The sequence below is a fragment of the Batrachochytrium dendrobatidis genome (genome assembly GCF_000203795.2).
Source record: "Batrachochytrium dendrobatidis JAM81 unplaced genomic scaffold BATDEscaffold_11, whole genome shotgun sequence".
NCBI lineage: Eukaryota > Fungi > Chytridiomycota > Chytridiomycetes > Rhizophydiales > Batrachochytrium > Batrachochytrium dendrobatidis.
Window position 1 is genome coordinate 411,021 of NW_006281109.1, and position 25,154 is coordinate 436,174.

Genomic DNA, 25,154 nt, shown 5'->3' on the forward strand with positions numbered 1-25,154 from the left:
ATAAGGAGATCGCGCAGCAATCTCTTTGCTACATCTTTTCACATACATCACTTTGCTAGCGTCATTTCAAAACAAGAATTAATTGGGATAGGCTATTACAAGCACAATTTTAGCCACTACTTACGACTTACTAGTGACGCAAAGCAAGCTCATATCAGTGATTGTTAGATTTAAAGGTATGTGTATGGTATAAAATGCATGGATTGTAATAGATGCACAAGAAATCTACTGGTAGAGATTTGGATAAAAATAGCAGAATCTTTACCTTGTGCAATCTAAACCAGTTTGGATTATACAAGGTAAAGATTCCAAGAGGATTGTACTTTAATGTAGTACAACAAAAACCAGCAAGAATTAAACCAATGTCAGTCTGTAGAGCAGATTAACTGAATTTAACATTTCAATGACTTTTAATAACAAACACCAACTCTGACGAAAACAACTGACAATCCGTATCCATCAGTATTTGATAACAATGAAAAGCCTCAAGCCACGAGTGGTAAGTTTTAAAACAATCTATTCATGAAACATATTGATGGCATGCAAGAGTCGACCATTTAAAGATGGATCGTGTCTTCAGTTTGCAGACTGAATCTTCGTGTGGAGAACAATAGCATTTAAACCCTCCGTGCATGCGTTTTCTCCATTCTATTCTTGGAATTTCTTCAAGTTGGATTAAGACTTATTGACTGCATTGGATTGTCAACCACTGCTCATACTAGGGAATTCCTCAGCTCTCTTCAAAGAACAAAAACCCACAGGACTCTACGTCCCCTCAACAACAGTCTGCTATTGCCACTACCGGGCAGATTGCTTCTTTGCCATCTAAGCCTGGTGCTTCCCCTGCAAAAACTGCCCTGGCTCCTAATCGAGACAGCAAGCCCTTTAATACTGCCACTGCTGGCCTGCCACACTCCTCTACTTCACTATCACTAAAGTTAAAGGACGTTTTCAATCCTCGACCTGCTATCCCCTCTGTTGTCCCTGCTCCCCAGAAAAACTCTTTGGTTGCACAGTCTACAGTGCCTGTTGCGCCTAAAATGGACGATGTTGTCATGGTTTCTCGCAACTCTGCTACCTCTTCTACCAACACCGCTCCTATGATGCACAAGGTCGATAAGCTCGAAGTTCCAAAGAGCGGCGCGCTAAATCGTATCAAGAATGGTGCTGGCAAGGACATTCCTGTCTCGACAAAGGCTCCGCGTCGTCAACGATCTTCTAGATTTCATATCACTGAAAAGGTCGAGTTGGAAAAGCTGCCCGTCTTCAAAGGTATGTCTTGATTTGCTCATTCGTTCTTCTCACAGCTACAAAAACTATCATGTTTCCCATACCCTTATCGCCATCAAGTGGATTTGAATTACCTTTACACTTTATATAACTGTATCAACACCCAGCGAGCTATTGTGTCTTTACTTTGCTGAACCCCTGTGTAAACTTTAGATGTTTCCACTGCAGAGCGTCAGGATCTTTTTGTTCAGAAAATTCAGCAGTGCAACGTATTGTTTGACTTTAATGAAGCACTATCAGATCTTAAATGCAAGGAAATCAAAAGACAGACACTCGCCGAGTTGGTTGACTACGTTTCCAACAACAGAAGTGTCATTACTGAAGCAGTCTACCCAGAAATTATGAACATGGTAGGATTTATATAAACTATGTTGTCATCTTTTGTCTGCTTGAGACTAACACACTTGATCATGCATCGGCTTGATACTTGACTTTGAAATTGACGTGTTTGAACTGGTGCCTAATAATACATCTATAGTTTGCTACAAACCTTTTTCGCACACTCCCTCCTCAAGTCAATCCATCTGGAGACGCTTTTGATCCCGAAGAAGACGAACCCGTTTTGGAATCAGCTTGGCCTCATCTCCAGATTGTCTATGAATTTTTTTTGCGATTTATCGAATCTCCCGACTTTAACACTAATATTGCCAAAAAGTACATTGACCAGCATTTTGTACTTGAGCTACTTGACCTGTTTGATAGCGAAGACCCTCGCGAGCGTGACTTTCTCAAGACCACCCTACATCGTATTTACGGAAAGTTTCTAAACTTGCGGGCTTTTATTCGTAGGTCCATCAACAATGCCTTTTTCTTGTTTATATATGAAGACGAAAGACACAATGGAATCGCCGAAATGCTGGAAATTTTGGGAAGTATTATCAATGGATTTGCACTCCCTTTGAAAGAGGAACATAAAGTCTTTCTGACGCGAGTTCTCCTCCCCTTGCACAAGGCCAAGTCGCTCACGCTATATCACCCACAACTTGCATACTGTGTGGTGCAATTTCTCGAAAAAGACCCCACACTTACCGAAGAGGTCGTGGTGGGTCTTTTACGTTTTTGGCCAAAGGTCAACTCTCCTAAAGAAGTAATGTTTTTGAACGAGTGCGAGGAAATCCTTGATATCATGGAGCACACCGAGTTTGTCAAAATACAAGTTCCTCTTTTTCAACAAATCTCTCGCTGCGTCTCCAGCCCGCACTTTCAAGTGGCCGAACGTGCCCTGTATTACTGGAACAACGACTATATTGTCAACATGATTAATGACAATGTATCAGCTATCCTCCCAATTATGTTTGCCTCATTGTATCGCAACTCAAAAACTCATTGGAACAGAACCATCCATGGGTTAGTGTATAATGCACTAAAATTGTTCATGGAGATGAGCCCTAAACTATTTGATGACTGTACCAACCGCTACAAGATGAATCGGCAACTGTAAGTAGTCATGCTATGTTTGATCGAGTTTGCTTTGGTTGATGTTTTGCTGATAGTATAATGAAACGTGCACGCTATAATGCATTGGGATGCTTAGAGAACGAAAGAAGCAAAAAGATCGTGAAGACATATGGGCAAGGATTGAATTGGATGCAGCAGCAAATGCATCTAAACTAACAACCAATTCTGCTCGTCCGAGTACTGTTCGGGTTCAAGCACCATCATGTAAGTACTACTTTGGGTTGCTCTTACCACATGAATTATTACTTGGGTCACTAAAATGCACATCTATTCTGATATTGTTGGCCAGATGCTTCCTTTTCGCCCACAATTGGAGCACCAGCCGATCAAGCTGATACTATTATGGAGGATGGCTCGAAAAATGAAACAGTCGAAAATGACAATCTTTCAAAGGACCTTGTAAGTTTAAACTTTGGAATTCGTTTTAAATTTCAAGGACGATGCTGAATCTACATGTGTGATTCTACCACTGTCTATTTTTAATCTTGAAACGTTTTACTTATCAATTTTTTTGAAATCAGCAAACGTTTCAAGAACGGCCACAACCTCAACGATTTAGGAGAAAATCCGTTCTCCCAGTGGATGAATCCGTTCTATCTGAACTTTCTCGACATAAATCATTGGAAGATCTTATTCATAGCAAAGCGACTAATCCTCAACCAGAATAACTCTGTTCATCTGAAATTTAATTTGTCAAGGGTTGATCGTTAAAATAAGGGTGATTTGTTACTCGGTCATTTTCAGCTTCTGGTCAGTGCCTTGGACCAATTCAACTCTCTAAAGCATCTTTTTGTTTAAAACCGATGCTCTTCAGAATATTCACTCTTTAACAAAAAAATCACTGGAAAAGTTTATGAATCTTACTTTTATCATTTACTGCACATTGCATTCTTTCGCTTTGTAGTATAATTGCATTTTTATAAAAACTGAGTAGAATACAGCACTACCAAGTACACTCTTTGTATAATGAAGCTTCAACAAAAAGAAAAGAAGCCTCGGATAATCAGAGTAGTGTTCAGCCCGAGCACTTTAGCTTGCAGATGGGTTGCAAGTGTTGGATTAGAACAATGGTTCTGGTGAGATATTTGCCAGATACGAAACAGTCTGTAGCCATGAATATAAGGGGAATTCAACCCGAATACAAACCACTGCATACTCCTAAACTAGTTGAATATAGTTTCAGCAAAATAAAACATTAAATGTATTTATACACCAAGATGAGTTGAGCAGAAAATCACCAGTTCCAAATATCAATTTTTGGCAATTGAAATTTATTTTTCTTTCGTATTCAAGTCATTCATCAACCATATTGTATGCTCATATCTGCTACGCTGTCCGTCCTTGTAAATCTGTGTTGTCTTCATACACTACAATTCTCATCTTATGTTTAGCTCGGTATATTACAGCAGCAATCTTTTTTGGTGGATTTCTCCATATTGATTCATGATGAATTAGATCAATTGAATAGCAGTTTTGTCCTAAAACCGATTGCCATTTACAATTCAATTATAAATGGCTGGCTGTACCACTATTTTTTTCTACCTCTTTATATCCAGTCAGGATAACATACTATTGATCATTCATGACTTTATTGCTTTTTGTAACTGACTGTTGCCTGAATTGACTGCTCATTGAGGTATAATGTTAATGCTGACACTTTTGATTTCTACAACTTCTGGCAGGCTTCACTTTCTTTGAAACTGCAGGTATTAGAATGAACTCATTAGTAGTAGCGTCACTCATTGCTAGTCGTAGTGCTGTGTATTCTAGCAGATCTATTGGAACTTCCACTTTTTGTTTGGCAGCATCATCGATTTTGGCCACTCGAATTTCTCCTACAAATACGACAATACCATGCATGCCATCACTGCGTAATTTTTCAACGTCTATGATCCAATCTGATTTACATTCTACAACAATTGCATTGGAATCTGATGTGTCAAAAGATTCCAAGCCATTGGACAACAAGGCACAAGTAGCGGCCTTTTCAGCTCGTACTGGCATTTTGTTTGACACTCCTGATATCCTGTCACTTGTAATGACCCATAAATCAGCCCATCTTGAAAGCAACGACAGATATGTTTATTTAGGTAATTTTTAATACTATTTCTTGTTTGATTGACACGAATCTGATAAATCTTGAATGACGTGATTAAAACTATATTGCCACTGTATGAGTTGATATCTGACGGATTCATTCAGATTGTTTAAGCCTGATCATTTGTGAATGATCAGTATCTATTGATCTACTTGTGTTACCAGACCTAATACTTTATTCTGTATTTAGGCTCGACTGTTCTCAAAACCTTTGTTACAGAATATGTACTGGCAAAGTACCCTTTGATGCAAGCTGATATTGCAGAAAGAGTGATTGAAGCGTATATCTCCACTAGTGTGGTCGCTAGTGTTGGACAGACTCTTGGTGTGCATCTCTTGATGAGATGGAAGGTGTGTGTCTTGATTTGCCTAATTCTATATATGTTTTACTGCGATCCTAATGCATTGCATTGTTTGTTATGTCAAGGGATCGACTGATGCAAATAGCAATGCCGTGAGCGATGGTGTCAATACTGTTCGAGCCTCTGTCATGCATGCACTGATTGGTGCTGTATATCAGCACAAGGTAAGCTATTTTGACGAGTCAGATCCTGCCTATTTCTGTTGACTTATTGAGCCACTCCATTTTGGGTATCTTGACTCATGCCTTTTCTACTCGTGGCTTATGCTGCTAGGGACCACATGCTGCACGCACCTTGATTCACAAGCACTTTCTTTCTCGAGCGACTGATGTGCAAAGCATTGTTGAAGCTCAACTCAAGATGGATAAGCCACGTAAGCTGCTGGCTATTACATGCAAAAACCTTAAAAAACCCAAACCCATCTCAAGGTGAATACAGTGTCTTTTGTCATGGTTTGATGTGAATGTCGTATTTTGCATGGATTCTTATACATAATGGATGCACTAGATTACTTGGTGAGACTGGTCGTCTTTCTTCACGCTCTGTCTTTTTAGTCGGCGTGTATTGTGGAATCGAAAAGATTGGAGAAGGTATGAAAGATGAATTGAAGCATGTGTTAGAATGGCGATACAGAGTTTATTGACACTTTAGTTTTGAATCTCAAGGCTATGGATCTTCAATCAAAATGGCAGAACAGAGAGTAAGTAGTTTGAATTGAAGCATTGGTAAACATGTAGCAGTTTTTGTAGTTTAATGAGATGGTATGTATTTTTCATTTGGTTAATTAGGCATGTATTGATGCCCTGAGCAAACACTTTTTGACGCAAATCAAGGATATTACTCTTCCTTCGGATACAACCACAGATTCAGAAGAAACCACTACTTTTTTTGAAAAACTGCCTGAACAATAATTAAACGGTTAAAATGTTTTACAGTTTTGTTTGGTTTATTGAATGGGTGAGAGTGGAGTTATGCTTGGATGGTAGTGTTGGCAGGAGTGAGACATGCGCTCGACTATATAGAAGCATCGATGCATAGATTTGAATCTTTTGTAAGGAGAGCAACTGTTATAACAAGAGACAACCCAATGAAAGCCCATTTAGTTTCCTGCTCTAACCTCGGTTTCGTCTCCTTCTTCTTGGGACACGAGGACGAGGATGACGCTTTCTGGGGACTCGTTCGGGTCTTTTGCGAGTAGCTCTGACGAATCGGGCAGCAGTAGCAACACCCTTTGCATCCTTGGTCAGAACCACAGGACTGTTGAGATTGAGAAGTTTCGAGCAGTCGAGTCCTTCAGGACCAAACGTCTTGTCAAGACGAGCAGCGAGAAAGGTGAACAAGGAATTACCGACTTCGGGATCGGGTGAGGAAGCCTTGATGGTAAGTTGTTTATCTTTGGCAAGACGATCAGGAGCGATTTTGAGGATGTTTTTGCAGTAGGAAACAGAGTTGTCGTTTCGAAGGGAGGCAGGCGGCTGGTTGACTTGTCTACGGTAAAGAGTGGTCTTGCGAACATTGGGTTTGCCATTGACTAGAGTCATAGGGTCATCAATGGGGACGAGAGCAACAGGAGCTTTTTGGAGTTTATTTGCCATGAGTTCATTCAAGGGAAGTGCAGTGATGCGGCTTCCAGGGTCGGCAAGATCAGGAGCAGTGAATGGTTTGCATCCGAGAGCAGACAAGGTCTTGATAAGCAGACCATTGTCGGACATATTTTCAACAATGTCGACTCCAAACTTTCGACGGTTTTCGGCAGTGTTTTGGGCCAGTCGGCCCGTGCTAGCAATGATATAACTGGTAGCAACATTGTCCGATTGGTCTTGGTCAACAATGGAAAAATCACGAACGGTAGGACAAGGAAGTCCGTTGGTAGCAGTGCCAAGATCCGGCAGTTTGACTTTTCTAGCAGCTCTAAAGAAAGCATCGCCATTACAAGCAGCAAATTGTCCAAAATCCGATCTACCGAGACCATTAACACAACGGCCTCGATTGAAACCCGAGCCAGTCAGATGGATGGTATCAGCATTGGAACCAAACCACAATCCAACAATAGCACCCTTGGGAAGCTTGGGGACAACTGGTTTGATAGCGGGTATGGTACCTTTGGTGATCATTAAAGGATTATAAATCGAGATGGTGTTGGTAGCAGGATCATAAATAGCTCCTTGAACGAACGAGGTTTCTTTAGCATCCAATTGATTGCAGCCAGTCACAATATATGGTGTTGCAAGACCCCGAGCAGAAAGGGGATCAGCAGGCACTCTGATGCTGCAGACGGCTTCTGTAGTAGAAACGGTAGTAAGAAAGGCTACAAGAAAAGACAGGATAATCATAGTAATATGAACGAGAATACAAGCAGCAAACAGTAATTAAACGCCGTAATACTCGAAATTACGTCGAGACCAAGGTTGCATTATATACAAAAATAATCCAATGCTAAATTGTAATTAAAACATATATATTCAATTATACATCGGCTAAGGCGGGAACATAAAAGGCAACTCATTACCTTATGCAAGCCGCACTTTCACGTAATTAACCCTGAAATAACCGTAACTATGACGGGTCAAGGTCATAATATCATGTGTCAGGCGATTGAGGAGGCGTTAAACAACAGGTCGTGTCAAGACAGTTCAGATTGTCGTCGTAGTACATAAGATATGAGTGATAGATGCCCATATCATTTAAATTAACAAAAGAACATAAAAGTGTGGTTGAATGAACTTGTAGTACCGTCTCGGATACACTGCTGGCTGCTGACAATGTTCATCTACATTCCCATCCCTCGAGTCTGTAAAAACATGACTTGTCCGTGTACAAATTGCTGATTAAAACACCAAGCAAAACTGACAAATCTATGCAGCATTGAACTATTTTAGATTACATTCAACTAATTCGTGGGACCAGTGTTGAAGTAGTCTGGCAATAGATTACTGCCGTATTCATGTAAAATGGAATAGTAATTAAGGGTACTAAACTATACAATAAACAGCTAATCTTGTGAATTGACGCCAATTTTTGCCAGATTTACCAGTCAAATTGGTTTTTGAACAAGTTGATTGATATTGATGCTCATTTTTGTATAAAAACAAATTACATCCATCCAATCTGTTCAATCTTGTTTTCTACAAAGCATTGGGTGACTATAAAAACAACCGTTACATTTCAGAGATTGGTTTCTTGAGCCAATACAAGAGTTTGTAGAGTTGTATTAAAACAGTTGAATTGAAATTGAATTGTACGATTACCAAATGAGAATAGTTTGTACAATACACGCTGTAGTGACTAAAGAATTAAGAATATCAATCCAAGCAAACTATTAGGAATATAAATATCCAACAATTGTTCATCTCCAAGCAATCGTTGCAAGAGAGTTTTGCATGAATATGGCTGTAAATGCATTGGATTAAGTGTTTTATCTTGAATTGCAACAGCTAAACATTCAAATCACTTGATAGGAATTTGCTACTATCACTACTGCAACTATCATGGACAGCCAAGCGTTTGCTATAGATGACTCTTTTGATTCCCATTCTGGTCCTCCCGTCAAGCACCATAGTACGTCTTGCATTCCTTTAAAACTTTCATCCAAGAATGCCTGGGCATTCTTGGATATCTAGTCATGTAACTTGCAGTATAAATGCTCGAGTGTCTAACTGTCTTGAATGCAACTGCTTCGCTGTCTAGATGGTCTGAAACTATCTCCTGCAGAGTCTACTGCATATGCCAAACTGTTTAAAATAGCAGATGTTGCTGCTACTGGCCTTATCCTTCCTGCTGCTGCCGTGGCCTTTCTCTCCAAATCTAGGCTTCCTAAGAACACTCTAGGCTTGGTAAGATCTGCTTGTGAGACTGCTTGATGGACAGTGGGTTGTTGATAGCAAGTTCAAGACATTCATTGCATAGTAATCTCGGTTTGAGATGCTATTATTGGCTGGTTATATTCAATGTTTTATAAGCTTAATGGCTGACTTCAATTTCATCCTTTGTATAGATCTGGTCTTTGTCAGACACTGACAATCTCGGGGCTTTGGACAGTCCCGCTTTCAATCGAGCACTCAAATATATTGCTGCTGCTCAAGGAGGCCATCCAATCACACCTGATTCTCTCTCCATCAGTAAGTCGGATGTGCGTGTTAATGTAATGCCAATCGCTTATTGAATTCAACGAGTTTTAATACCCGAAATTGTATGTTGGACAATCTGATACAAACTTGATCAATTAGCAACGGTTTTGCCTGTATTTGACGGTGTTCATATAGATGTTGCTCCTGCACTTACTTCTCAAACTCACTATTCTGCATCATCACCGCTACTTTCTTCTGATGTAGGCTCTACTCCTATGCTGAGTATTCCTACCCAACTGACAGGAAATCGCATGATGCCACAAAAAACTGGAGATAGTCTCGTCTTTTCTCCGACTCAAGCATCCGATGCACATATGACGGTGACCTCGGAAGAACGAGAACGATTCACTTCCTTTTTTAATGCAGCCAATCCAGTTAATGGTTCCATTACTGCTCAAGTTGCTCGTGAACTTTTTCTCAAATCAAATCTGCCCATAGAGGCATTGGGGAAAATTTGGCAACTGGTTGATCCCACTGGTTCCGGAAAGCTTCCACTCAATCAGTTTATCGTTGCTATGCATTTGATTACTGAAATGCGTCTCAATAGACTGGTGGCAGTGCCTACATCTATTTCTCCAGCATTGTGGAAATCAGCTTCTATGGCTTTGAATTCTAGTGCTCCACAGTCTCCCTCTACTTCTGGCGAAGTTTCCTCATCTATTACAGCCGCTCCTCGTTCAAACTCCACATTCTGGGATACCCATCAGAATGCTGGTGGCCAGCCGTTTGGCTTCAAACCATCTAATGTTCAGGAGCCAATCAGTATGGCACATGCAAGTCCTACAAGCACGTCAGTCCCTGTTGCGAGAAACTTTATTGCAAGCACAGAAAGCATAATTTCAGATGCCTTTGTTGTTCCCGAGGATGAAAAGAAAAAGTTTTTTGCGTTTTTTGATCAATTGGATACTAACAAGCGTGGATATCTAACTGGCGAAGAAAGTTCATCTTTTTTTCTAAAATCAAGATTGCCTTCGGCTGATTTGGCTCAAATCTGGGAATATGTTGATGTAACCAAGTCTGGAAAAATCTCTAGAGATGGATTTGCTACAGCCATGTTTTTCATTTCCAAACGTATGGCTGGCGGAGATCTTCCACCCACCAGTATGATAAACATGCCATTGGCAGTAGACTCAGTAAGATTAGGCAGCACTACTGATTTAACCTATGCACGCGGAACCGCTCCTGCGCTATTGGACTCATTTGATCCTTCTAACTCAGCCCCTGCTTCTGAATCAGTCGCACATATAGCAACCCAGCCTGCGTTTGACTTGTTTGGACCGGAACGCACACTCGATTCTACCAGCATGGCTCAGAATAATAGCACGGCATATTTGATTCCTCAGATCCCTGCTGCTGCATCACATTATCGTGAAGCAGCAGAGCGTGAGGCAGAACTTAACCGTCGTAAAGAAGAAGTGACCAGTCTTACTGAGCAGTTAAAACTACTGCATCCCACAGCAGAGGAACTCAAGAAAAAACGGTCTGATATTGATGCCGAATATAAACAAGTCACGGATGAGAAAAATAAGCTTACAATTCAGATTTCTCAAATGCGCGCTACCTATGAGGCCGAGGTGCAGATTGTTCGTGACAGTCAAAACTTTCTTATGACTGAAGTACAAAGACTTGAATCAAGCAAACTCGAACTAAACCAAATTGAAAAGGCAGTTGCATCCATTAAAGTTGAAAAAACCAACCTTTCTGAACAAGCAGCCCGCTACCAACAGGAAATATCTGAATCTAAAAAGAATATTCAAATTCTGACGGAAGAAACGAACCAATGGCGAACTGAATTGGAAAAACTTCGTGTCGATTCTCGCCAGCAACAGCAGCTTGCTGATCTCAATCAAAAACTGCTGCTTAGTGCACAAATTGAAAACCATCAATTCAAAATGGATCTGGCTCAAGAACGCGAACGGCTTGAGCATGCCAAACAAAAGGCTGTACAATTTCAGCAACAAGCCTCGGTTCTTCAGGCTATCAATCAAAAGGAGTTGGCCCAAATCAAGGCAGCCGAACAGCAGCGAATTCATGAGGTGTCTCAATCACAAGACCTGCTTGCTGCTACTACTGCCATCAAAGACCTCGCTCCTGCTGCTGCACCTCTTGTTCCTTCGTTGGCATCCAAACCTATTAAAGGTGAGCCTTTTTCTACCTTGGTCTCAGACTCTGTTGTTCACAACTCTGATAAATTAAAAGCGACTCGTTCCCTATCTGGCTCATCAACGTCTCCAGTGTCGATGGCAGATCCGCAGTCCGTTGTTACACGAAAATCTCAAGATGAATTTCGTGTAAAGGATACTAGTGAGCCAAATGATATATTTACATCCAACATGCCAAAACCAAATGACTCTGAATCCGGAAACTCGTCAGCTAAATCTATCCAGTCAATGCATGCAGGTGCTACTTCGGTAATCAAAGAGCACTCTATTCCTATTTCAAAATCTGTCAGCGCATCGCCACAGTTTGTATTCGGAGAACCACAGGCTACTAGTCCAGTCATTTCTCAAATATCTTCTACATTGCCTGTACAATCCGTCACTTCGACCTCATTGCCAGCCTCTGCGACCACTGCCTTTCCTTCCAGTTTTGATGATGTCTTTGGCCCAGCTTCTGTCGCTATTCCTGCTTCTAAATCAGCCACGTCTTTTGGTTTGGCTCATAGTGCTACAACTACCGTCGCTCCACATGCAAATAGTCCGGCCAGTGATCCTGCAAAACTGTTACTGACATCTTCAGCAAGCTCAAGTGCTAAAAAAGCAGCTACAAGTCTTCAAAATTTTGATATTGATGCCGAGTTTCAAAATGCTTTTTCTGGAGATAAACGCCTTAATGCTGCCCGCGACTCGAGCACAGTTCAATCTATTCATCAAGGTATTTCACGAGTAAAGCCAAATGACTTTTCGGCGGATGCATTCACGTTTGATGCATCCTTTTCTGACGCTAAGCCTATCCGATCCAACACCCCGTCTTCTAAGCTCAACTTTGAGACTGTATTTGATGCACCATTGAGTTCCACGAGTGTAAAATCCATTGGGAACGCTTTACCTATCACCTCAGCAACCAAAGATTTTGGTCCAGTAGATTTTGGTAATGCATCAGATCCAGTTGGGATGGCCAACTCTGCTGCAAGCACCACTGTTGCCTCTTTTTCCACTAAGGCTGGGGGCTCTGCGTCGTCTACTGTACCCACAAGTGTGCTTGCTGAACATACTGCTAAAGGTTTTGATGAAGATCCTTTTGGTGCTGTTGATTTTAACAAGGCACTTTCTTTACCCCATACATAAATTACTTTTTGATTTGACAGCTTGATTAAAACAATTCTTATAAGCGAGTGGACAGTCTGTTTTTGAGTCTAATTGAATAGTGACAATCTCACTTGTCTATTTAAAAGTCATGTTTGAAATATAGTGAAACTATGCTCCGCTGATTTTTACCCGAGTAAACTATCTAAAACGTTTGTAATGATTCCTATTTTAAAGTGTTTACATCAATATCATTGAATATCCCTGACACGGCCCACTTTTAGACCAATATACTATTTGACTACATTTTATTCATCTAAAAATGCAACGATTAAACTTTACGACATTTCCAAACATCGAGTCAGGCAAGGAAAAACTTTATGATATTTAAATTCAAAAAGCTGACGACGTTGGTTGGCGACGTAATCTGGTTTAACCCGATCTTTTGCTTTGGTTTTCAACTCTGACCACGGGATTGCTTTGATGGCAGTCACATTCGCTATACATACTTTTAAAAGCGACTGTGCTTCTATCTAATTATGCAATGCAACGGGGTGAGCAAAACATCAACTTTTCACGATTGCAAAGCCAAAGTACTAGAGCGCTTTCATTTCAACACATACCTTGAATGGATGCATTGTACTCATCGAATCCATCTGTTTGATTGCAGTATTCAAACTCGCTTTTGCAAGTTCAAAAGTTTGAACGCACTTGTCAACTATTGTCTTGACTTGATCTGCATCCTTGATAGCATAGGCCAGATAGTCTTTTGTTTGAAGCAGCTGTGGACTAGCAAGGATTGTCATAATTTTGAATCTATGGGCATAATGAGCCGTTTCAGTATATGCCTTATGAAACTCGACTATGTCAAGATAGCCCAATACTCGTAATGCAACAGAAAGCTAAATAATAACAAATACGTTGATATGGAAAATGAGTACAAGGGCTAGAGCATCAAGTTTAAAGCAGTATAATTCTCATCAATAGCATAGAGTACACGTGCAACATTTTTATATTAAATTGGCCTGCACTCATTCAAAAAACTTACGTCAAGAAAGGCTACAGATAATTGTTGCTTGGCAGTGTCCGAGTACAATTCAGACATTAATTGAAAATCAATGTTCTTTTGCGAATAGTCGGATAAAGATAATGCTCCCATTCTTGACTCTACATTTTCATCTCGAAGGGTGCGAATAGACTGAATACAGTTGATACGAGCAGCATGCAGCTCTGCCAAATACCTAGTAAGATATATAGAATGCACGGTTTCTGTTAGTTTAGAATCCAAGATGTTATTTCATTCATTGGCATTCAAACTGCCCAACAACGAGCACGATCTACCAGTATATCATTGGATATTCATTTACTGAATACAGCTCTAGCTCAAATCCAATCGAGTAGCAATGCGTCAAAACATGCAGCTTCTGTAAATAAACCCATCGTGTAAAGTAAAATTGATTCTGTAATTAAACAAAAACAAGCATGAGCAACTGTAGCAGAATAAAGTATGGTGAATATATCATCCAACTTTACCGTTGACAAACCAAACTGTGCCAGCTGCAACTCATCATCCAGTGATTCGGCCTAAAGAAAATAAAAATATCATTACGCTTCAATATTCCACCAAATTAAGCCAAATGATCATGCTTACCTCTTGCTGGAATAGCTCCCACACCTCAATGACCTTGAACATATGACGACGTTGTCTGGCTTGATTAAAGCAAAATAACTCCAAATTATATTTAAACGCCTAGATACTAAGCGTATTAGGCATATACGAATTCAAAGACATGTGCAATGGACAACAGATTAAATCAAATACCTCGGCGCATCGCAAATTCAAATGTTCCAGTATCTCTTTGACTCTTGGGCTTAAAGTTGCTAGATATGGATGCAACGTGGTTTCAGACATAATGGTACGTACTGATGCAACTACTGTTTGTTTTCCGACAAGAGCCTCTTTTGAAAAAAGCACAGCCTATGATATCAAATATGACCCATAACACGGAAAACACATTAGACGAAACCTAAATCCTGAAATGGACAGCAGTATGGCATAGACCTACATGAAGTACAGATCTGGTAAGAACATTTGCATTCGTGTAAGCGGTGGAAAATGACTCCACTGTCATCTAAAATAGTCATACAAATTAGATTATTTTTGTTGGACACTCAACAATAGCCAAACAAGACACTTTTAAATACACGATACCATAATACTTTGAGCTGATTGTGATTGCGGCCATTGGCAAATTGTTTGAATATGCTTCAGAGTGGACTCCCATATTTTGAAAGCATCCGCGTTGCTTGATTGCTCCATTTGCTTGGTAGGATACTGGGAAAACCGCTTGCGATTGATCAATTGGTCAAACGAGGCTACCAATAAAATCACGAATATTTAAAATTCCAAGTTGATCATGAATGGAAACTCACACCGACTCTTATTATAGTCTTGAAAGTATATTATGGTTACATAAACTACTTACAATCAACGATGGCTGAATTTGGGTTAGCCAATATATCAGCGAGGGTAGCATTTGCAAGAGGAATTATTTCAAGTGCCGCATCAAAGTGGAATGTATGAATCGCTGCAAAAGTGCCAGTAAGGGATTTTAAAAACTTCATCCGTTGAAGAAGCATCATCATATCTTTTTTTAAAGATTCAAAAGCAAATTGAGATTCATCGATCTCTAGCATTAAATCGCCAATCCCTGTATCAAAAGTCAGTAAATTGGCAGATTAAAAAAGATCAGATGCAGAGCATGTGAATCGAAGCAATTGCTAAAGCATGTGGTAATCTGACAAAATACCTTGTGGAGAGTCATCGACATAAGATTGTATTTGAACTATCAAGTCACATAGTAGATTACTTGGATTTTTGTCCTCGTTATCAAGTGGTTGTTCCAATACAAATCCCGACATGTCCACATAAAAATCCTCCTCCTAAACTACAAAGCATCAGTGGACATCTACATGTAATCATTTATAATATCAGGATCTATAGCAAATAAACATTACAAAAAATATCTGCTCTGCCATAATAATAGCCCTTGCAAGTGACATTTGTTTTAAAAAAGCTTCTAAAAATACTCGCATGATACGATTTGAAACATTCTGTATATCGTGCATATACACACAAGTAAATACTGTTTGGGCAGCAAGCTTTCCTGAAAGCCATTCAGTCTAAATTATTTAAATCGAATCAGTCGAGAATCAACAAACGATTCAAAAATGAATCAGGTGCACGATCTATACCTCCAAGGCCAGTAGCCTGTCGCAGACACCACAGATCTCAGATATTGTCCAATGATTCTTTGTGGGAATGCTTTCCACCGAAATCTTTCCTCGCTCGCTGGAATCTGGAACTGCCATTCCAGTATCCATCTTAGAATCCATGATCTATATGCATGGTCGTATCCATACGAGTATCAAAACAATAAAGATTGGTATTTTTATATCTGGATAGTAGACTGGCTTATCTAAACCAAAGAATACTATAAGAAACTAGCAAATCAAAGTAATGCTATTGCACTTACAGACACACCAGACATGGCCTGTACAATGGAAAAGTGTGAAGACATGAGCATTTCACCAAGACCCAGCTCTACAATAGCCGACATGGAACAGGAGTAACACAAAAAGAGTAGAACAAGACATGAGCATATGCAATCGATATGGAACAGTCATTAAATTAGAACTCAATAAAATAGTGCATTATTTCATCAACATTTACGCCTATCTAGACAATCACCTTGAGTAGCTTCTCTCATGAGTCGAGTCACATCCTTGAGCGCAGAAATTGGTTTGTTTGGCTTGATACTAGAAAAAAAGTTGGTCATGGTGGGATTATCGAATGGAAATGTATTGCTGGATCCGACAATGCAGCATATAACTGTGAGGTTGAATTCCAGCTATATTCACGTAAAATGGAACACTTGCATTGACCACTTTTGCAATGGTTAAATAGTCATTGTAATGGTTAGAAATCGCTTGAATCAACACAGCGATCATCGTACAACTCTAAACTATTTCTTTCTTATTTGACAGTCACAATCATCAGATTATCCATTACAGTCCAGATGCTACATTGAACTGTTCAACTCTTGCATTTTAAAATCATATTCGCGCTCTAGCTCAAAAGAACAAGAACTGCTTCATGCCAATCACCAAGAGAGAACCCAAACAACTCAATGCTGTCCAATAAACCAATCAATCACTTCATGAGGTCGGCTGTTTATTATACATTCTTGGTGTTTATTTTACGTGAATATGACTGTAAAAGTTGAATTTCAACTTTATTCAATAGTCTGCAACTGTTATGGGATTTGATTCTGTAATCCAGCCATTGGTCGACAGACGACTGTCTGGAGCTGCTCTTTGCTCTAGTCTGGGTGCCTTTTTTTGTTCCTTCCTTTTTCTTTACTGTCCTTCCGACATCTACACTTTGGGTAAGTATGAGCATTTGCTCAGATGTAAATGTCTGGTTTATTGGTATTGCTCTAATGTAGCATTTTTGGATTCATATCAATCCCTTGACACTAAACTACTTTATCAACTTTGTTTAATTCATGTATTTTAGGACTAAAAGACTTATTCAGTCAATCTGCTATTCTGCTGTCATTTGCATCGGCTTTGTTGCTGATTCCTATACTGATCTTGAGACGATCTTCAATGCAAGGTATCTGTTTCCATGCACACTATTATCTGACTGGCGTCTTTACCAATTGCTCAATTTGTATGCCCATACAACACTACCGGATAATTTTATTACAGCTGCTGATCTTTACTATGCATCTGTTTGTTTCAATTGCTTTTCAACATAATTCATAATTTAAAGCCTCGCCAGCTATTTATTCAAACAATATACAGTGGATCTATCAAAGCCTCAGGTTTAGTGTGGTCATATCAGTGTTGGTACACCTGGCTGCTACCATAACTCTATCAGCACTGTTTAATTATATGCGAGATATCAACTATCCTATGCTTATTCGTTCCAAGGGGTAAATTTGAAACATGTTGGATGTGATCAACTCTATCGTTACTACAAATGGTTAATTTAGATTACTTATTGTTTGAATTTAGAGCATATGCACCTCATTTGAACCCAAAATTCGTATACATGTGTGGGGTGTATTTGGCAGTTGGCCCAATATATGCATTGTATCGCTATATTCAGCAAGCCGATATACTTCGATTTCCTCCTATCCAGGTTTGTATTATTACTGGTTTTAACGCATTTTGATTTACAGCCTTATTCGCGTAAATGGAATACTTTTCTGTATCTACCTTGTATCACTGCCTCCATTTTGATTTGGAATAGGCCGTGCTTAAATGTGTTGTCTTTCTACTACAAACTTATTGTTTGCTTAATAGACACAACGTCCATCATATGATACAATCAAACTATAGTTTTGAACTGTCTTTTCTACTCTTTTGGCAAGCCATACATTGCAACCCAGACCTTGAGTTTGACTGCTTCCAACTCTGTAAACACGTTTTTGCTGTATTCTAAAATCACTCGGATATGTTGCGCTTTACTTCAACAGTGATTGTAGTCTCGGGAATGCAACTGTTTTTATGTTGGTCGCTAGAGAAAAGACCAGTAGCTTGTCAATCATTTCATGAGATTGTTTATTATATTGACATCCATATTTAATGCTCCATTTTACATGAATACAACTGCAAAAAACTTACAATTTATATGTTTTCCCAATCGGCTTTGATCCAACTTTACTCTTTTTAGAGATCCATGAGAGTATGGTTTAAATCTGTCATTACAAAATCTATTGTTCGTGGTGTTCGACTAGGATGCTGTTTATCGGTTGTATGCTGGTTTTCTTTTTTTTTTGCAGGCTGGCCTCTATACTATGCTTTAGATAGCACACTGCAGCACTGGAAATTTACGTAGGTCTCATTTTAAATTTTTTCAGCTACTATTGCATATCGGCAATCGACTTTAGCTCTTGGTCATGGTTATGGTTTGTTTTGATTCAAATTGACTAATCCGGCCGTAATAATGGTAGTTTAAGTAGCACACCTAGAGTTTTGCTTACCTGTCTTACCGATCTTCAGCTTTTTATGAGAGCCTGCTTGACCGCATCTTTTGTCATAGTGCTTTTGGAAATTGCTCATGATCAATTCTCCTTGCATACGACCTCGGTAAGTGAAATGTACTGTTCATTGCTCTATTGGCCACACACGTTTGTGGTGTATATTTAAAAACTGTCTAGTACTGGTCTAATTTGAAACAATATATAGATTATTTTGGAAAACCCAAGCGTGTCATTGCTTATTGCGTCGTTTAACGAAAACCTATCATCATACAACACGGTAAGTTTTGAGCAGGCTGGCCATCTTGAACTGGATGCTTTGTACCTCTCATGTCTAACTTTAATCGCGTATTGAAACGGCAGTACCTTGCCATATTTCAAATCAAGTGGGCCGTCCAGTTCTCGCCTGCATTAAGACAAAAAGTTTTTAATGATATCGATACAGACTGCTCTGCTTGGAAGCTAATATCTACTGCATTGATAACTCGACTAAATAATCTACGCTTGGCTTTTGAGGCTGATATGGGTAAGATGGCCATTTTTGATTTTTTGTTGAATACTATTGCAGTTGCTAATATCAAATTAATATTTATGGCTGCATTATTGCATTTATAGAAATTAAGAAAACTCGATCTGAACTGTCGACAGAGGAAAATACCTTTTCTGAACCGCCGATTTCTAATGGTTTAGTTTTTGGTGATCAATCTACTCACAAATCCACACCTATCTCACCTACCCAAACTGGTATTATTTATCCTGCTCAGAAACCATCTGTTTTAAGAAATGCTGCTTCTTTTATCCTAGAACCTACTGTTTCTGGCGGAAATATATTCATGTCTGATGGACGAACTCCAGAATTGGTGCAAGGTAGTGTAGAACTTGAAACAAGTTTAGAGGTTCCGAGACTTTTGCGCCGAAAAAATCGGTCTAATGCAGACCAGGCTCATGCTCCAAAACCAGCAGCAAACGTGTCCATAATCAGCATTCCTGGATCTCAAGATGTGATGAATGCGATTGCTCAGATGATCACCAGTTGGTCGTTTGGACTGCAGCTAATGGGTGAGACGGTTGTCAGAAAGGCAGCATGCATTACCAAAGATATACAGCTCGATATTTGGACTATTGAATGTAGGAATCAGACTTGAATGCTTATTTGATTTTCTTAATCTATTGATACACATTCTAAATCTCTGGGTTTACACTGAAACTATCAATATCCACAAACCATCATGCTTTAGCATTGTCGAGTCTTGTCGTGGCATCTACACATGAAGACAAATACGGTATGGTGCACAGGGATGTTCCACATATTTTGAACACGCTTACATTGCTCCTTATAACAATGGAGCGGTTCGTGACTCATGTTCATCGTGATGGCTCTGGACGTCCTATGGCTGCTGGGATACTGTGGAAAAGACATACTGCTAGATCGGCCACATGGGTTGTGCCACAAGAACTTCACATTTGCCTATTGGTGCTTCAAAACTCCATTTATCGCATTGTAACCACATACTATTCTCATTTATCTCGATTTGACTTGTTACCCGAGACAGCTGCACGACTCCAGCAGTTTCTTGATTTCCATGAATAAATCTTTTTTGATAGCTATTCAACTTTTTTTAATTTATCTTAAAAATAGCTTGAGTGCAGGAACATGTGATATTACATCTGCACTCATTCAAACAGTTGTGACTGCTTGTACTGAAACCTGAGATTCAAAAAGTTTGTCATGCTTTGAACAAAAAGAGTAGGTCGATCCGAGAGTCGAACTCGGGTTGTTGGATTCAAAGTCCAAAGTGCTAACCACTACACTAATCAACCTAGAATATGTCAAGATCACATCCATATACGACCTAACGACATCTCTTATTTTACAATCCCACAACTACTAACAGATAACAATGTCTCTGAATTATCGCGACTCGGACATTTCTATAAAATGAATCCCTTTTACCTCATTTATTCGATATCGTGTGAATAACATTTATTGGGAGTAAATGTTGCTTTTCGTTCAAGAGTTCGGTTCGGGATCGTGTCAAGTGTTGTGGATGACAAGAGAGAGACCTCCATCCTTCAGCTTCTTGTAGTAGTCTTTGGGGATGTCGTCCAAGTCTGTGACAAGAAGCTGAAGTATGGGATGGCGGTCTCTCTCGTCATCCACAACAAATAATTTTTTATTTTGTTTAGTTATATTCTTAATTTTTACGTTTTGAATTTGCATTGTTTTCAATGTATACATTTGCAAGCTTTCACCATGAGTATCATCTATGCCAACTACTCTTGATACCATCAATTCTGGTTGTTTGTTTCAACATTATGGTTTTGGTTTATAATAGCACTGTTGAACTTTTGGATAGCTTGAAAAATTGATTTATGGCAGATATGATCATGATGAAAATGCATATTTCATGTATTCACTCGCATTAGCATGGTATTATATTCTCAATATTTTGTGCTGAAATGAAATCATATACTTTGACATGTGATATCAAAAGGCTTACACAAATCACCAACTATCAGAAACAACTCGTCATATTTGGATTGGTATCGATATCATTCAACCACAGCTCACATGTGTTGTGGTAGATCCTTTTGCAGATTATTGTTTATCCAATTCCATATAAATACACATGATCCATTCAAGCATCGTTTGATCTAAACTTTAACAATAAAATTCACTTTACAAGCCAGAACGATCTTGCAACAAGATGATTTCCAAGTTGAATTCAAACGTCGTTTACCTGGCTGGGATAATATCATTAGGCTTTATTCGCCCAACATGTAGACGTAAATATCGTATCTAAATATTATTTTGGTAATAAATTAGCTCAGTTTACAATATAATATTATTGTAAAATGTTTAAATGGCTTTAGAATTGCATAACAGCAGCCAGAATACTGAACTAATGTCAAATGAAATATTATGATTTAAACATGTTTATTTAAACGTTATAATAATCAAATAAAGGTTTGTTTCTCCCATCATCTACTTTGCTATTCTTGTTCTTCCTCCTCACCGTTCTTGGAAGCCTCCAATCTGTCGCGTTCCACTATCTGGGCCAGATTCTCGACACCTTGACCAAATTCTTTGGCAATGCCATCCCATTTAACGAGTGCTTCTTTGGCACCTTTTTCGCCATTCCTTACTTTTTCCTTAAGCTCTGCTGATAACTCTTCGAGATCCTTCAAAAGTCTTTCTACCCGAGATTTATTTTTCTCACCGTTCAGGCATCTGGTCTGGATAACTTCAAGCTTGCTCATAAGATCTTTGATTTGCCTCCTCACATCTGGATCTTGTTTCAAAATATCAGGGATGAGACTACCCAAGGCGGATTGGAAGCGTTTCCAGAACGCTCCGCCATAACAGCGTGCCGTATCAGCAGCATATCCGAGATAGCCTGTTACCCCGCTTAGCGACGATCCTTCGCCTGAATTCGAAGTATACCCAGAAGCGCCTGATTCACCAGTACTTGTTGCACTTGATTCGCTGGTACTTGTCGCACTTGGTGTACTTGCACTTGTACTCGATTGATCGGTGCTTGTTGCATCAGGGCCTCCCGTGCTTACACTTGCTTCGGCGGGAACAACTATAGCATTGGCAGTCGCGCTAAACACTGCAATCAACACAATGGCTTGAGAAAATTTCATTATTAATGTAAACGATTGTTTATGAGAGTTCAAAGGCTTATTGATTCAAATGGATTATTTGAAAATGGTTACAAATGCTACTGTTTTTATAGTAATAAATGCCTTGGCGCACTCAATCAAGCATCCCTTTATTTGACGCATTTTACCACCGCTATGTAGCTCACTAAGCTGACTAACCCTGATATGGCATCCCTTGTGTTCATACTCGTGTTGATGGACATTACTGTCAAGTAAGATAAAATTGAATTACTCCGCGTATTCCAAGAACCGCTGACAAAGGCATCGCTTATCATGATGTGGTGAGTAAACAAATTATACTGTAGTTTATTTGACCCAAATAAACCGTCAATTATTTTGGTTCAAACTTGAATTGCATTGATTCGGTTTAACTCAAGCATTCACATCACCCTTTAGCCAAATACAACATAGCATACTTGGCTAGAGTATCAAATAACTAGGTTAGGGTTGATTAGATGGAACATTTAACTTTGAGTATGATGGTCCTGATAATGGAAGATTACGGCACCCTATTTGATAAAGCTGTAAAAGGGTACAGGGCCAAGCCCGTCATGCCTATCGGGTCAATAAAGCTACATCCGCTGCTATATTGCCCTATACACTGGTCATTTACTGGGATGTGAATAAAACCAACTTGTTCATGCACCAAACCATTAAAAACTATTCAGCCTTGCAATTCAAAGTTTTAATTTTTATTACAACATCATAAAACAGTTGGGTACAATTTGATGCCTATGCATTCGGTATGACTGACCATTTAGTTCAGTGACAGCCAATGTGACCAATTGGTTTGCATAAACAATCGTGTGGAAATTCGTCAAAGCAATTTATAATTTAACCGACCCAAGCAATTTTCAAGGTATACACAATTTTAAATGAATCATATTTATCTAAAATAAACTCGAGTGCAGAGATACAAGATTATCTCATGCTAGCAAGCCGTACGAGCATAGGCTGGTGGTGCTAAAAGTTTGTTAAATGTCACAAATGAAATATTATGGATTAAACATATTTATTCAAACGTTATAATGATCAAATAAAGATTTGTCGTTTCTCCCATCATCTACTTTGCTATTCTCATTTCCCCCCTCATCGCTCTTGGAAGCCTTCAACCTGTCGATTTTCTATTTTTTGCCTGAATTCTCAGTACGAGAAATAAAACTATCAAGAGTGAATTTAAGATTGGCAAGTGCTTCTTTGGCACCTTTTTCGCCATTCTTTGCTTTTTCCTCAAACTCTGCTGATAAAGCAAAGATCTCATCTGCGAACCTGTTTTCTCGGCCTTCAGCTGTATCCTCATTGAATTTCAGCAGCATAGCTCGGAACTTTTCTGAAAGTTCTTCAATTTTCTTTTTCACATCTGGGTCTTCTTCGGCAGCAACAGAAGCATCCAAATAATTCAAGGTGAGTTGGAAGTGTTTCCAGAACGTTTTGCCATAACAGCGTGCCGTATCAACAGCATACCCAAAATAGCTTCCTATCTTGCCTAAAAACGATCCTTCGCCTGAATTCGAACAAGTATACCCAGAAGCGCCTGATTCGCCGGTACTTGTTGCACTTGGTGTGCTTGTGCTTGATGCACTCGATTGATCAGTACTTGTTGCATCAGGGCCTCCCGTGCTTACACTTGCTTCGGCGGGAACAACTATAGCATTGGCAGTCGCGCTAAACACTGCAATCAACACAATGGCTTGAGAAAATTTCATTATTAATGTAAACGATTGTTTATGAGAGTTCAAAGGCTTATTGATTCAAATGGATTATTTGAAAATGGTTACAAATGCTACTGTTTTTATAGTAATAAATGCCTTGGCGCACTCAATCAAGCATCCCTTTATTTGACGCATTTTACCACCGCTATGTAGCTCACTAAGCTGACTAACCCTGATATGGCATCCCTTGTGTTCATACTCGTGTTGATGGACATTACTGTCAAGTAAGATAAAATTGAATTACTCCGCGTATTCCAAGAACCGCTGACAAAGGCATCGCTTATCATGATGTGGTGAGTAAACAAATTATACTGTAGTTTATTTGACCCAAATAAACCGTCAATTATTTTGGTTCAAACTTGAATTGCATTGATTCGGTTTAACTCAAGCATTCACATCACCCTTTAGCCAAATACAACATAGCATACTTGGCTAGAGTATCAAATAACTAGGTTAGGGTTGATTAGATGGAACATTTAACTTTGAGTATGATGGTCCTGATAATGGAAGATTACGGCACCCTATTTGATAAAGCTGTAAAAGGGTACAGGGCCAAGCCCGTCATGCCTATCGGGTCAATAAAGCTACATCCGCTGCTATATTGCCCTATACACTGGTCATTTACTGGGATGTGAATAAAACCAACTTGTTCATGCACCAAACCATTAAAAACTATTCAGCCTTGCAATTCAAAGTTTTAATTTTTATTACAACATCATAAAACAGTTGGGTACAATTTGATGCCTATGCATTCGGTATGACTGACCATTTAGTTCAGTGACAGCTAATGTGACCAATTGGTTTGCATAAACAATCGTGTGGAAATTCGTCAAAGCAATTTATAATTTAACCGACCCAAGCAATTTTCAAGGTATACACAACTTATGACTAAATTGTGTATACCTTGAAAAACAACTGACTGATTTTTTTCATATTTGACGGAAAATTGGACATATAGCTGTGCCTTGAATTTTGGTAATGCGCAATGTTGGTGTATTCCGCCCTGATTCTGATTCTGAATACCAATTCCAAGATACTTTTGGTGAAATTCTAGTATTTTTCGATTGGATCAATGATTTATCTCTGGATTATTTACACAGCCAAGAGATTTGTCGAATAAACGATTGGCAATCCGATGATGTAGGAA

The 25,154-nt window shown here is 39.2% G+C and overlaps 9 protein-coding genes across 9 annotated transcripts; 4 read left to right on the forward strand and 5 right to left on the reverse strand.

Annotated features, from left to right (window-relative positions):
• The first annotated feature begins 106 nt into the window (after positions 1-106).
• Positions 107-3,610, forward strand: BATDEDRAFT_20453 (protein phosphatase 2A regulatory subunit RTS1). Its single transcript, XM_006680964.1, has 8 exons — positions 107-176; positions 464-499; positions 723-1,272; positions 1,444-1,640; positions 1,769-2,727; positions 2,825-2,952; positions 3,038-3,147; positions 3,270-3,610. Exons 2-8 carry the CDS (start codon positions 476-478, stop codon positions 3,414-3,416), a joined length of 2,115 nt encoding a protein of 704 aa, XP_006681027.1. The 5' UTR covers positions 107-176; positions 464-475; the 3' UTR covers positions 3,417-3,610.
• Positions 3,611-4,440: 830 nt separating this feature from the next.
• BATDEDRAFT_37305 (mitochondrial 54S ribosomal protein YmL3) lies at positions 4,441-6,140 on the forward strand. The gene is made up of 7 exons (XM_006681117.1): positions 4,441-4,838; positions 5,036-5,196; positions 5,273-5,371; positions 5,481-5,635; positions 5,715-5,797; positions 5,873-5,907; positions 5,996-6,140. The coding sequence occupies exons 1-7, from the start codon at positions 4,463-4,465 to the stop codon at positions 6,116-6,118; spliced, it is 1,032 nt and encodes a 343-aa protein (XP_006681180.1). The 5' UTR covers positions 4,441-4,462; the 3' UTR covers positions 6,119-6,140.
• An 81-nt stretch (positions 6,141-6,221) lies between these two features.
• BATDEDRAFT_26875 (uncharacterized protein) lies at positions 6,222-7,540 on the reverse strand (the record flags this gene model as incomplete). Its single annotated transcript, XM_006681009.1, has 2 exons — positions 6,222-6,271; positions 6,325-7,540. 2 exons carry the CDS (start codon positions 7,538-7,540, stop codon positions 6,222-6,224), a joined length of 1,266 nt encoding a protein of 421 aa, XP_006681072.1.
• Positions 7,541-8,644: 1,104 nt separating this feature from the next.
• On the forward strand, positions 8,645-12,801 carry BATDEDRAFT_35773 (uncharacterized protein). The gene is made up of 4 exons (XM_006681090.1): positions 8,645-8,765; positions 8,895-9,040; positions 9,202-9,325; positions 9,434-12,801. The coding sequence occupies exons 1-4, from the start codon at positions 8,696-8,698 to the stop codon at positions 12,619-12,621; spliced, it is 3,528 nt and encodes a 1,175-aa protein (XP_006681153.1). The 5' UTR covers positions 8,645-8,695; the 3' UTR covers positions 12,622-12,801.
• Positions 12,802-12,917: 116 nt separating this feature from the next.
• On the reverse strand, positions 12,918-16,418 carry BATDEDRAFT_26877 (uncharacterized protein; the record flags this gene model as incomplete). The annotated part of the gene is made up of 15 exons (XM_006681010.1): positions 12,918-13,112; positions 13,203-13,481; positions 13,628-13,820; positions 13,921-14,039; positions 14,113-14,163; positions 14,231-14,329; positions 14,402-14,557; positions 14,646-14,711; positions 14,792-14,955; positions 15,066-15,290; positions 15,390-15,522; positions 15,598-15,762; positions 15,835-15,978; positions 16,116-16,183; positions 16,331-16,418. The coding sequence occupies 15 exons, from the start codon at positions 16,416-16,418 to the stop codon at positions 12,918-12,920; spliced, it is 2,145 nt and encodes a 714-aa protein (XP_006681073.1).
• A 479-nt stretch (positions 16,419-16,897) lies between these two features.
• On the forward strand, positions 16,898-20,220 carry BATDEDRAFT_26878 (uncharacterized protein; the record flags this gene model as incomplete). The annotated part of the gene is made up of 10 exons (XM_006681011.1): positions 16,898-17,027; positions 17,159-17,257; positions 17,417-17,579; positions 17,662-17,788; positions 18,323-18,483; positions 18,603-18,738; positions 18,838-18,909; positions 18,993-19,155; positions 19,245-19,757; positions 19,868-20,220. 10 exons carry the CDS (start codon positions 16,898-16,900, stop codon positions 20,218-20,220), a joined length of 1,917 nt encoding a protein of 638 aa, XP_006681074.1.
• Positions 20,221-20,664: 444 nt separating this feature from the next.
• Positions 20,665-20,850, reverse strand: BATDEDRAFT_90931 (uncharacterized protein; the record flags this gene model as incomplete). Its single annotated transcript, XM_006681209.1, has 1 exon — positions 20,665-20,850. One exon carries the CDS (start codon positions 20,848-20,850, stop codon positions 20,665-20,667), a length of 186 nt encoding a protein of 61 aa, XP_006681272.1.
• Positions 20,851-21,623: 773 nt separating this feature from the next.
• BATDEDRAFT_90798 (uncharacterized protein) lies at positions 21,624-22,442 on the reverse strand (the record flags this gene model as incomplete). Its single annotated transcript, XM_006681210.1, has 1 exon — positions 21,624-22,442. The coding sequence occupies exon 1, from the start codon at positions 22,275-22,277 to the stop codon at positions 21,624-21,626; it is 654 nt and encodes a 217-aa protein (XP_006681273.1). The 5' UTR covers positions 22,278-22,442.
• Positions 22,443-23,419: 977 nt separating this feature from the next.
• BATDEDRAFT_90930 (uncharacterized protein) lies at positions 23,420-24,001 on the reverse strand (the record flags this gene model as incomplete). The annotated part of the gene is made up of 1 exon (XM_006681211.1): positions 23,420-24,001. The coding sequence occupies one exon, from the start codon at positions 23,999-24,001 to the stop codon at positions 23,420-23,422; it is 582 nt and encodes a 193-aa protein (XP_006681274.1).
• Positions 24,002-25,154: the final 1,153 nt, after the last annotated feature.

Coding starts and splice junctions, on each gene's coding strand:
- BATDEDRAFT_37305 (XM_006681117.1), top strand. CDS start 4,463: ATGAACTCATTAGTAGTAGCGTCACTCATTGCTAGTCGTAGTGCTGTG. Junction 5,372..5,480: donor GTGCTGTATATCAGCACAAG/GTAAGCTATTTT, acceptor TTATGCTGCTAG/GGACCACATGCTGCACGCAC. Junction 5,798..5,872: donor AATCGAAAAGATTGGAGAAG/GTATGAAAGATG, acceptor TTGAATCTCAAG/GCTATGGATCTTCAATCAAA.
- BATDEDRAFT_35773 (XM_006681090.1), top strand. CDS start 8,696: ATGGACAGCCAAGCGTTTGCTATAGATGACTCTTTTGATTCCCATTCT. Junction 9,041..9,201: donor CTAAGAACACTCTAGGCTTG/GTAAGATCTGCT, acceptor TCCTTTGTATAG/ATCTGGTCTTTGTCAGACAC. Junction 9,326..9,433: donor ACCTGATTCTCTCTCCATCA/GTAAGTCGGATG, acceptor TTGATCAATTAG/CAACGGTTTTGCCTGTATTT.
- BATDEDRAFT_20453 (XM_006680964.1), top strand. CDS start 476: ATGAAAAGCCTCAAGCCACGAGTG. Junction 1,641..1,768: donor ACCCAGAAATTATGAACATG/GTAGGATTTATA, acceptor ATACATCTATAG/TTTGCTACAAACCTTTTTCG. Junction 2,953..3,037: donor TCGGGTTCAAGCACCATCAT/GTAAGTACTACT, acceptor ATTGTTGGCCAG/ATGCTTCCTTTTCGCCCACA.